At 51.7% G+C, this 13,818-nt stretch overlaps 1 protein-coding gene across 1 annotated transcript in view; it reads left to right on the top strand.

Annotated features, from left to right (window-relative positions):
* Positions 1-13,438, top strand: part of LOC144489579 (rho guanine nucleotide exchange factor 1-like) — a gene marked incomplete at both ends in the record, with an annotated part of 56,062 nt that extends 42,624 nt beyond the window's left edge. The window contains 6 exon segments of the mRNA XM_078207438.1: positions 10,718-11,008; positions 11,905-11,921; positions 11,923-11,995; positions 11,998-12,039; positions 12,042-12,070; positions 13,346-13,438. Coding sequence (XP_078063564.1) covers positions 10,718-11,008; positions 11,905-11,921; positions 11,923-11,995; positions 11,998-12,039; positions 12,042-12,070; positions 13,346-13,438 — 545 coding nt within the window.
* Positions 13,439-13,818: the final 380 nt, after the last annotated feature.

The following is a 13,818-nucleotide window of genomic DNA, read 5'->3' on the forward strand; positions in this document are numbered from 1 at the left end:
CACTCACTCACTCGCACACACATTCACTCACTCACTCGCTCACACACACATTCACTCACTCACTCGCACACACATTCACTCACTCACTCACACACACACACATTCACTCACTCACTCGCACACACACACATTCACTCACTCACTCGCACAAACATTCACTCACTCACTCGCTCACACACACATTCACTCACTCACTCGCACACACATTCACTCACTCACTCGCTCACACACACATTCACTCACTCACCCGCACACACATTCACTCACTCACTCACACACACACACATTCACTCACTCACCCGCACACACACACATTCACTCACTCACTCGCACACACATTCACTCACTCACTCGCACACACACACATTCACTCACTCACTCGCACACACACACATTCACTCACTCACTCGCACACACACACATTCACTCACTCACTCGCATACACACACATTCACTCACTCACTCGCATACACACACATTCACTCACTCACTCACTCGCACACACACACATTCACTCACTCACTCGCACACACACACATTCACTCACTCACTCGCATACACACACATTCACTCACTCACTCGCATACACACACATTCACACTCACTCGCACACACACACATTCACTCACTCACTCGCACACACATTCACTCACTCACTCGCACACACACACATTCACTCACTCACTCGCATACACACACATTCACTCACTCACTCGCACACACACACATTCACTCACTCACTCGCATACACACACATTCACTCACTCACTCGCACACACATTCACTCACTCACTCGCACACACACACATTCACTCACTCACTCGCATACACACACATTCACTCACTCACTCGCACATACATTCACTCACTCACTCGCACACACACACATTCACTCACTCACTCGCACACACACATTCACTCACTCACTCGCACACACACATTCACTCACTCACTCGCACACACACACATTCACTCACTCACTCGCACACACACACATTCACTCACTCGCGCACACACACACATTCACTCACTCACTCGCACACACACACATTCACTCACTCACTCGCACACACACACATTCACTCACTCGCGCACACACACACATTCACTCACTCACTCGCACACACACACATTCACTCACTCACTCACATACACACACATTCACTCACTCACTCACATACACACACATTCACTCACTCACTCGCATACACACACATTCACTCACTCACTCGCACACACATTCACTCACTCACTCGCACACATTCACTCACTCACTCGCATACACACACATTCACTCACTCACTCGCACATACATTCACTCACTCACTCGCATACACACACATTCACTCACTCACTCGCATACACACACATTCACTCACTCACTCACATACACACACATTCACTCACTCACTCGTGCGCACACACACATTCACTCACTCACTCGCATACACACACATTCACTCACTCACTCGCACACACACACATTCACTCACTCACTCGCACACACACACATTCACTCACTCGCACACACACACATTCACTCACTCGCATACACACACATTCACTCACTCTCTCGCATACACACACATTCACTCACTCACTCGCATACACACACATTCACTCACTCACTCGCACACACACACATTCACTCACTCACTCGCATACACACACATTCACTCACTCACTCGCACACACACACATTCACTCACTCACTCGCATACACACACATTCACTCACTCACTCGCATACACACACATTCACTCACTCACTCGCACATAAATTCACTCACTCACTCGCATACACACACATTCACTCACTCACTCGCATACACACACATTCACTCACTCACTCGCATACACACACATTCACTCACTCACTCGCACACACACATTCACTCACTCACTCGCATACACACACATTCACTCACTCACTCGCACACACACACATTCACTCACTCGCATACACACACATTCACTCACTCACTCGCATACACACACATTCACTCACTCACTCGCATACACACACATTCACTCACTCACTCGCACACACACACATTCACTCACTCACTCGCACACACACACATTCACTCACTCACTCGCATACACACACATTCACTCACTCACTCGCGCACACACACATTCACTCACTCACTCATTCACTCACTCACTCGCACACACACACATTCACTCACTCACTCGCACACACACACATTCACTCACTCACTCGCACACACACACATTCACTCACTCACTCGCGCACACACACATTCACTCACTCACTCGCACACACACACATTCACTCACTCACTCGCACACACACACATTCACTCACTCACTCGCATACACACACATTCACTCACTCACTCGCACACACACACATTCACTCACTCACTCGCACACACACACATTCACTCACTCACTCACATACACACACATTCACTCACTCACTCGCATACACACACATTCACTCACTCGCACACACACACATTCACTCACTCACTCGCATACACACACATTCACTCACTCACTCGCACACACACACACATTCACTCACTCACTCGCACACACACACATTCACTCACTCACTCACATACACACACATTCACTCACTCACTCGCATACACACACATTCACTCACTCGCACACACACACATTCACTCACTCACTCGCACACACACACATTCACTCACTCACTCGCACACACACACATTCACTCACTCACTCGCATACACACACATTCACTCACTCACTCGCATGCACACACATTCACTCACTCACTCGCATACACACACATTCACTCACTCACTCGCACACACACACATTCACTCACTCACATACACACACATTCACTCACTCACTCGCACACACACACATTCACTCACTCACTCGCACACACATTCGCTCACTCACTCGCTCACACACACATTCACTCACTCACTCGCACACACATTCACTCACTCACTCGCTCACACACACATTCACTCACTCACTCGCACACACATTCACTCACTCACAGACACACACACATTCACTCACTCACTCGCACACACACACATTCACTCACTCACTCGCACACACATTCACTCACTCACTCGCTCACACACACATTCACTCACTCACTCGCACACACATTCACTCACTCACTCGCTCACACACACATTCACTCACTCACTCGCACACACATTCACTCACTCACTCACACACACACACATTCACTCACTCACTCGCACACACACACATTCACTCACTCACTCGCACACACATTCACTCACTCACTCGCACACACACACATTCACTCACTCACTCGCACACACATTCACTCACTCACTCACATACACACACATTCACTCACTCACTCGCATACACACACATTCACACTCACGCGCACACACACACAATCACGCACTCACTCGCATACACACACATTCACTCACTCACTCGCATACACACACATTCACTCACTCACTCGCACACACACACATTCACTCACTCACTCGCACACACACACATTCACTCACTCACTCGCATACACACACATTCACTCACTCACTCGCATACACACACATTCACACTCACTCGCACACACACACATTCACTCACTCACTCGCACACACATTCACTCACTCACTCGCACACACACACATTCACTCACTCACTCGCATACACACACATTCACTCACTCACTCGCACACACACACATTCACTCACTCACTCGCATACACACACATTCACTCACTCACTCGCACACACATTCACTCACTCACTCGCACACACACACATTCACTCACTCACTCGCATACACACACATTCACTCACTCACTCGCACATACATTCACTCACTCACTCGCACACACACACATTCACTCACTCACTCGCACACACACATTCACTCACTCACTCGCACACACACATTCACTCACTCACTCGCACACACACACATTCACTCACTCACTCGCACACACACACATTCACTCACTCGCGCACACACACACATTCACTCACTCACTCGCACACACACACATTCACTCACTCACTCGCACACACACACATTCACTCACTCGCGCACACACACACATTCACTCACTCACTCGCACACACACACATTCACTCACTCACTCACATACACACACATTCACTCACTCACTCACATACACACACATTCACTCACTCACTCGCATACACACACATTCACTCTCTCACTCGCACACACACATTCACTCACTCGCACACACACACATTCACTCACTCACTCGCACACACACACATTCACTCACTCACTCACATACACACACATTCACTCACTCACTCGCATACACACACATTCACTCACTCACTCGCACGCACACACATTCACTCACTCACTCGCACACACACACATTCACTCACTCACTCGCACACACACACATTCACTCACTCACTCGCATACACACACATTCACTCACTCACACACACACACATTCACTCACTCGCACACACACACATTCACTCACTCGCACACACACACATTCACTCACTCACTCGCGCACACACACATTCACTCACTCACTCGCACACACACACATTCACTCACTCACTCGCATACACACACATTCACTCACTCACTCGCATACACACACATTCACTCACTCACTCGCATACACACACATTCACTCACTCACTCACATACACACACATTCACTCACTCACTCGCACACACACACATTCACTCACTCACTCGCATACACACACATTCACTCACTCACTCGCATCCACACACATTCACTCACTCACTCGCACACACACACATTCACTCACTCACTCGCACACACACACATTCACTCACTCACTCGCATACACACACATTCACTCACTCGCACACACACACATTCACTCACTCACTCGCACACACACACATTCACTCACTCACTCGCACACACACATTCACTCACTCACTCGCGCACACACACACATTCACTCACTCACTCGCATACACACACATTCACTCACTCACACACACACACATTCACTCACTCGCACACACACACATTCACTCACTCACTCGCACACACACACATTCACTCACTCACTCACATACACACACATTCACTCACTCACTCGCACACACACACATTCACTCACTCACTCGCACACACATTCACTCACTAACTCGCATACACACACATTCACTCACTCACTCGCACACACACACATTCACTCACTCACTCGCACACACACACATTCACTCACTCACTCACATACACACACATTCACTCACTCACTCGCACACACACACATTCACTCACTCGCTCGCACACACATTCACTCACTCACCCGCTCACACACACATTCACTCACTCACTCGCACACACATTCACTCACACTCACACACACACACATTCACTCACTCACTCGCACACACACATTCATTCACTCACTCGCGCACACACACATTCACTCACTCACTCACTCACACACACACACATTCACTCACTGACTCGCACACACACACATTCACTCACTCACTCGCACACACACACATTCACTCACTCACTCACACACACACACATTCACTCACTCACTCACACACACACACATTCACTCACTCACTCGCCCACACACACATTCACTCACTCACTCGCACACACATTCACTCACTCACTCACATACACACACATTCACTCACTCACTCGCAGACACACACATTCACTCACTCACTCACACACATTCACTCACTCACTCACTCACACACACACATTCACTCACTCGCACACACACACACATTCACACTCACTCGCACACACACATTCACTCACTCACTCGCACACACATTCACTCACTCACTCGCACACACACATTCACTCACTCACTCGCACACACACATTCACTCACTCACTCGCACACACACATTCACTCACTCACTCGCACACACACACATTCACTCACTCGCTCGCACACACATTCACTCACTCACTCGCACGCACACACATTCACTCACTCACTCGCACACACATTCACTCACTCACTCACATACACACACATTCACTCACTCACTCGCACACACACACATTCACACTCACTCGCACACACACACATTCACTCACTCACTCGCATACACACACATTCACTCACTCACTCGCACACACACACATTCACTCACTCACTCGCATACACACACATTCACTCACTCACTCGCACACACATTCACTCACTCACTCACATACACACACATTCACTCACTCACTCGCATACACACACATTCACTCACTCACTCGCACACACACATTCACTCACTCACTCGCACACACACACATTCACACTCACTCGCATACACACACATTCACTCACTCACTCGCACACACACACATTCACTCACTCACTCGCACACACACATTCACTCACTCACTCGCATACACACACATTCACTCACTCACTCGCACACACACATTCACTCACTCACTCGCACACACACACATTCACACTCACTCGCATACACACACATTCACTCACTCACTCGCACACACACACATTCACTCACTCACTCGCACACACACACATTCACTCACTCACTCGCATACACACACATTCACTCACACACTCGCACACACACATTCACTCACTCACTCGCATACACACACATTCACACTCACTCGCATACACACACATTCACTCACTCACTCGCACACACACACACATTCACTCACTCACTCGCATACACACACATTCACTCACTCACTCGCACACACATTCACTCACTCACTCACATACACACACATTCACTCACTCACTCGCACACACACACATTCACTCACTCACTCGCATACACACACATTCACTCACTCACTCGCATACACACACATTCACTCACTCACTCACATACACACACATTCACTCACTCACTCGCACACACACACATTCACTCACTCACTCGCATACACACACATTCACTCACTCACTCGCATCCACACACATTCACTCACTCACTCGCACACACACACATTCACTCACTCACTCGCACACACACACATTCACTCACTCACTCGCATACACACACATTCACTCACTCGCACACACACACATTCACTCACTCACTCGCACACACACACATTCACTCACTCACTCGCACACACACATTCACTCACTCACTCGCGCACACACACACATTCACTCACTCACTCGCATACACACACATTCACTCACTCACACACACACACATTCACTCACTCGCACACACACACATTCACTCACTCACTCGCACACACACACATTCACTCACTCACTCACATACACACACATTCACTCACTCACTCGCACACACACACATTCACTCACTCACTCGCACACACATTCACTCACTCACTCGCATACACACACACACACATTCACTCACTCACTCGCACACACACACTCACTCACTCGCACACACACACATTCACTCACTCACTCACATACACACACATTCACTCACTCACTCGCACACACACATTCACTCACTCACTCGCATACACACATTCACTCACTCACTCGCACACACACACACATTCACTCACTCGCACACACACACATTCACTCACTCACTTGCACACACACACATTCACTCACTCACTTGCTCACACACACATTCACTCACTCACTCGCACACACACATTCACTCACTCACTCGCACACACACATTCACTCACTCACTCACACACACACATTCACTCACTCACTCGCACACACACATTCACTCACTCGCACACACACACACATTCACTCACTCACTCGCACACACACACATTCACTCACTCACTCACTCACACACACATTCACTCACTCACTCGCACACACACACACATTCACTCACTCACTCACACACACACATTCACTCACTCACTCGCATACACACACATTCACTCACTCACTCGCACACACACATTCACACTCACTCGCACACACATTCACTCACTCACTCGCACACACACATTCACACTCACTCGCACACACACATTCACACACACACACACACACACATTCACTCACTCACTCGCGCCCACACTCATTCACTCACTCGCAGACACATATTCACTCGCGCACACACGTGTGCGTGCACACACACACACATACACACATTCACTCACTCACTCGCACACACACATTCACTCACTCACTCGCATACACACACATTCACACTCACTCGCATACACACACATTCACTCACTCACTCGCACGCACACACACACACATTCACTCACTCACTCGCATACACACACATTCACTCACTCACTCGCACACACATTCACTCACTCACTCACATACACACACATTCACTCACTCACTCGCACACACACACATTCACTCACTCACCCGCACACACATTCACTCACTCACTCACTCGCACACACACACATTCACACTCACTCGCATACACACACATTCACACTCACTCGCACACACACACATTCACACTCACTCGCATACACACACATTCACACTCACTCGCATACACACACATTCACTCACTCACTCGCACACACATTCACTCACTCACTCGCATACACACATTCACTCACTCACTCGCACACACACACATTCACTCACTCACTCGCACACACACACATTCACTCACTCACTCGCATACACACACATTCACTCACTCACTCGCACACACACACATTCACTCACTCACTCGCACACACACACATTCACTCACTCACTCGCACACACACACATTCACTCACTCACTCGCATACACACACATTCACTCACTCACTCGCACACACACACATTCACTCACTCGCACACACACACATTCACTCACTCACTCGCACACACATTCACTCACTCACTCGCATACACACACATTCACTCACTCACTCGCACACACATTCACTCACTCACTCGCATACACACACACATTCACTCACTCACTCGCACACACACACTCACTCGCACACACACACATTCACTCACTCACTCACATACACACACATTCACTCACTCACTCGCACACACACATTCACTCACTCACTCGCATACACACATTCACTCACTCACTCGCACACACACACACATTCACTCACTCGCACACACACACATTCACTCACTCACTTGCACACACACACATTCACTCACTCACTTGCTCACACACACATTCACTCACTCACTCGCACACACACATTCACTCACTCACTCGCACACACACATTCACTCACTCACTCACACACACACACATTCACTCACTCACTCGCACACACACATTCACTCACTCGCACACACACACACATTCACTCACTCACTCGCACACACACATTCACTCACTCACTCACTCACACACACATTCACTCACTCACTCGCACACACACACACATTCACTCACTCACTCACACACACACATTCACTCACTCACTCGCATACACACACATTCACTCACTCACTCGCACACACACATTCACACTCACTCGCACACACATTCACTCACTCACTCGCACACACACATTCACACTCACTCGCACACACACATTCACACACACACACACACACACATTCACTCACTCACTCGCGCCCACACTCATTCACTCACTCGCAGACACATATTCACTCGCGCACACACGTGCGCGTGCACACACACACACGCACATACACACATTCACCCACTCACTCGCACACACACAACCACACTGTCACGCGCACTCATTCCCACATGCACTCACGAGCATGCGCACTCTCACACGCGTTCTTGCTCGCGCGTGCGCTCTCTCTCAGGCACATTCCACGCGCACACACAAACACACGCCATTCTTTGAGGATGCTGCAGCTCATTGGGGTGTTTCTTCATCCTGAGACCAAGTGTCCCACATAACAAGTGTTGGCAGCTCCTTTTAGCCTGGTTAAGTTCAATGTGCCAGCGCGCACACATTTGGCCTTATGACCAACGAGCCTCATCCCCCTCCCTCTTTCCTCTCCTCTCCCCTCCCACGCCCCCTCCCCTCCCACTCTCCTCTCTTTTCCCCTCCCACTCCCTTCCCTCACCCTCATCTCCGACAGCACCTCTTCTGCCCGTGCAACCCTCCTCCCTCACATGTGCCTCCCCATCTCGCCGCATCTCTCCCTCTTGCCTCCCTCACTCTGATCTCCATACATCACTCTTCTGCCTTCTTTCCCCCGCGCTCCCTCGTTTCCTTCCCCCGCGCTCCCTCGTTTCCTTCCCCCGCGCTCCCTCGTTTCCTTCCCCCGCGCTCCCTCGTTTCCTTCCCCCGCGCTCCCTCGTTTCCTTCCCCCGCGCTCCCTCGTTTCCTCCCCCCGCGCTCCCTCGTTTCCTCCCCCCGCACTCCCTCGTTTCCTCCCCCCGCGCTCCCTCGTTTCCTTCCCCCGCGCTCCCTCGTTTCCTTCCCCCGCGCTCCCTCGTTTCCTCCCCCCGCGCTCCCTCGTTTCCTTCCCCCCGCGCTCCCTCGTTTCCTTCCCCACCGCGCTCCCTCGTTTCCTTCCCCCCGCGCTCCCTCGTTTCCTCCCCCCGCGCTCCCTCGTTTCCTCCCCCCGCGCTCCCTCGTTTTTCTTCCCCCGCGCTCCCTCGTTTCCTTCCCCCGCGCTCCCTCGTTTTTCTTCCCCGCGCTCCCCCCTCTCTCTCTCGCTCTCCCCCTGCCTCAGTGGAACACTGCTGCTTGGAGCCAGTTGGGTTCCATGTTGACTGCAGTCCAGGCCTCTCCAGTCCAGAGCCCTTTGAGCCAATCTCCACTCATGTCCTCTCTCCTGCTTTTCTGCAGTGCACACAATGAAGCGGGTACTCAGCAGGGGCAAGAGAATCTCCAAGGAGTCCCCTGCCCAGCTGTCGGCCGAGGGTGACCCGGGCAGTGGGCCTGGTGAGGCCAACAGCAACCGCGAGGAAGGAGGGACAGAGGCGGCGAGGGAAAAGGAGCTGCCTCCGGCGGAAGGAGAGCAGGAAGATCCGACCGAGGGGGAAAACGGCCTCGAGAGAGGAGGGACCGAGAGCACGGAGGAGTCAAGGGAAGGACAGGGAGATGACGAAGAGCAGGAGGGACAGGTCAAAGGGACAGGTAAGGAACCCGTTGAAGGGGAATGGCTGAGGGGGGAAGACAATAGAGGTGGGGCAGTTAGCAGGGCACACCGGGAACTGGGCAGAGGGAAATGGGGCCAGTGTCTGCGCCCAGTCTTCAGTGTCCAGGAACTGAAGGTTAAATCACCAGGCCATTGCCACAAGCCAGACACGGGAGGAGAGCTCGCGAGCATTATTCAATGTTTTTGTTTGTTTTGTTTCAACACTTCTGTTAATCAGTTATTGGAATTGAGAAAGTGCTGTTTGATTGGATGATTCTGATTGTGGGATGGGAGGGAAAAGTGGGGAGCGAGAGAGCAGGATAGGCAGAAGAGGGGACGGCAGGGGGGACGGTGGGGGTGGGGAGAATGGGGGGACGGCGGAGAAGCGAGGGATGGGAGAATGGGGAGTGGGAAAAGGGGCGTGGTGGGCGTGGGGAAGGGGGAGTGGGGGAGAAGGGAGGGGGAGTGGGGGAGAAGGGGGGGGAGTGGGGGAGAAGGGGGGGGAGTGGGGGAGAAGGGGGGGGAGTGGGGGAGAAGGGGGGGGAGTGGGGGGAGAAGGGGGGGGAGTGGGGGGGAGTGGGGGAGAAGGGGGGGCGGTGGGGGAGAAGGATGGACGGCAGGGGTGGGGGAAAAGGGGGGCGGCGGACAATGAGGGGGGTGGGGGAGAAGGGACGTGGTGGGTGTGGGGAAGAAAGGGGGTGGCGGAGAAGCGGGTGGTGGTGGGGGAGAAGGAGGGATGGCAGGGGTGGGGGAAAAGTGAGGGGGGAGAATGGGGCCGGCGGGGGGGGGGGGGGAGAGAGAAGGAAGGACAGTGGAATCCTTCAAAGAGACGACACAGATACGATGGGCTGAACGGTCTCCTTTCTGATTCTGTTTCTCTCTCTCTGATCAGTAGATGAGGATTTGCACACAAAAGGCCCAGCTATGTGAGGGTCGCGGGGGGGCTGGTCCAAACGGGGCTGAGACTGAGACCAACAACTCCCCCATCACCTGTCACTGGAACAGGCCGAGGAGATGGAACGGAAAATGAATAGCTGCTGGTCAAGATTCAGCATTTAAAGGTGAGAGGCAGCAAGAGAGTGAAGCGTTCACACGGTCCCTCAACATCCGTCCCCGCTGCACTGTCAGAGGGTCAGTACTGAGGGAGTGCTGCACTGTCAGAGGGTCAGTACTGAGGGAGCGCTGCACTGTCAGAGGGTCAGTACTGAGGGAGCGCTGCACTGTCAGAGGGTCAGTACTGAGGGAGCGCTGCACTGTCAGAGGGTCAGTACTGAGGGAGTGCCGCACTGTCAGAGGGTCAGTACTGAGGGAGTGCTGCACTGTCAGAGGGTCAGTACTGAGGGAGTGCTGCACTGTCAGAGAGTCAGTACTGAGGGAGGCTGCACTGTCAGAGGGTCAGTATTGAGGGAGTGCCGCACTGTGAGGGGGTCAGTACTGAGGGAGCGCTGCACTGTCAGAGGGTCAGTACTGAGGGAGAGCTGCACTGTGAGGGGGTCAGTACTGAGGGAGTGCTGCACTGTCAGAGGATCTGTACTGAGGGAGTGCTGAACATTCAAACATGTTTCAGTATTTCCAATATTACACCCAGCAACCACACTTGGATAAGTACTTAATTGGCTGTGAAGCACTTTGGAATATCTAAGCTGGTGAAAGACACCAAAATTTAAAACACTCCCTGGCCTCTTCCTTCACCAATCTCTAACCTCATATAACCTTTCATCCTCCTATCTCTGTAACCTCCAACAGCCCTACAAACCCTCCTATCTCTGTAACCTCCTCCAGCCCTACAACCCTCCCTATCTCTGTAACCTCCACCAGCCCCACAACCCTCCTATCTCTGTAACCTCCACCAGCCCCACAACCCTCCCTATCTTTGTAACCTCCTCCAGCCCCGACAACCCTCCCTATCTCTGTAACCTCCACCAGCCCCACAACCCCTCCCTATCTCTGTAACTCCACCAGCCCCACAACCCTCCCTATCTTTGTAACCTCTCCAGCCCGACAACCCTCCTATCTCTGTACACTCCAACAGCCCTACAACCCCATTTTAAACACACCCCCGCTCTGTTGCTCCAAACCTCTGTGGCCATGCTTTGAGCTGTCTGGGGCCTGAGCCTTGGGTTCCCCCTCCATTCCCCCCCCCCCCCCCTGCTTTCTTTTAAGACATTCCTTATAACCTGTGTGTGTGTGTGAGATCAGGCTCCTGATGAATCCTCGATGTTAGTTTTTGCTGGTCGAAGGGTTTTTACTTGGTGGGAGGCGTTGTGTAAATGTACATTGCTGTATTGTTTGATCTCTCCTTCATCGGCTGATTCCCTCTCTCTCTGGTTCCCTAGGCGATGGAGGAGGATTACCACCGGCTTCGACAGGCGTTGGTCAACCTGAGTGTGGCACCGCGCCACTCACCGGAAACTGCAGGCAGGTGGCAGGTGAGTGAGCTGGGGCAGTGCCCACCCATTCGCAGTCAACTCCGTTCTGCCTGCAGTCTTGCTCAGTGTGTCCAGGGACATCCGCCTCAATCCCGGGAACGATAGATCAGGGGCAAGGGCCTCATGCGTGGAGCTGAGAGCTTCAGCAGTCCATGACCAGAATCACTTTTCTAAAATAAAAAGCTAGAGGCCAGGTACAAAAAAAATGGCCGAATGAAACATTGGCCTTCACTGCAAGCGGTCTGGAAGTTACATAGTGGCAGGGACCCGGGTTCCATTCCGGCCTCGGGTGGCTGTGTGTGTGTGTGTGGCGTTTGCATGTTCTCACCGTGTCTGCGTCAGTTTCCTCCGGGTGCTCCGGTTTCCTCCCACACTCGAAA

Source organism: Mustelus asterias, unplaced genomic scaffold, assembly GCF_964213995.1.
Source record: "Mustelus asterias unplaced genomic scaffold, sMusAst1.hap1.1 HAP1_SCAFFOLD_2323, whole genome shotgun sequence".
In the NCBI taxonomy this organism is placed as follows: domain Eukaryota; kingdom Metazoa; phylum Chordata; class Chondrichthyes; order Carcharhiniformes; family Triakidae; genus Mustelus; species Mustelus asterias.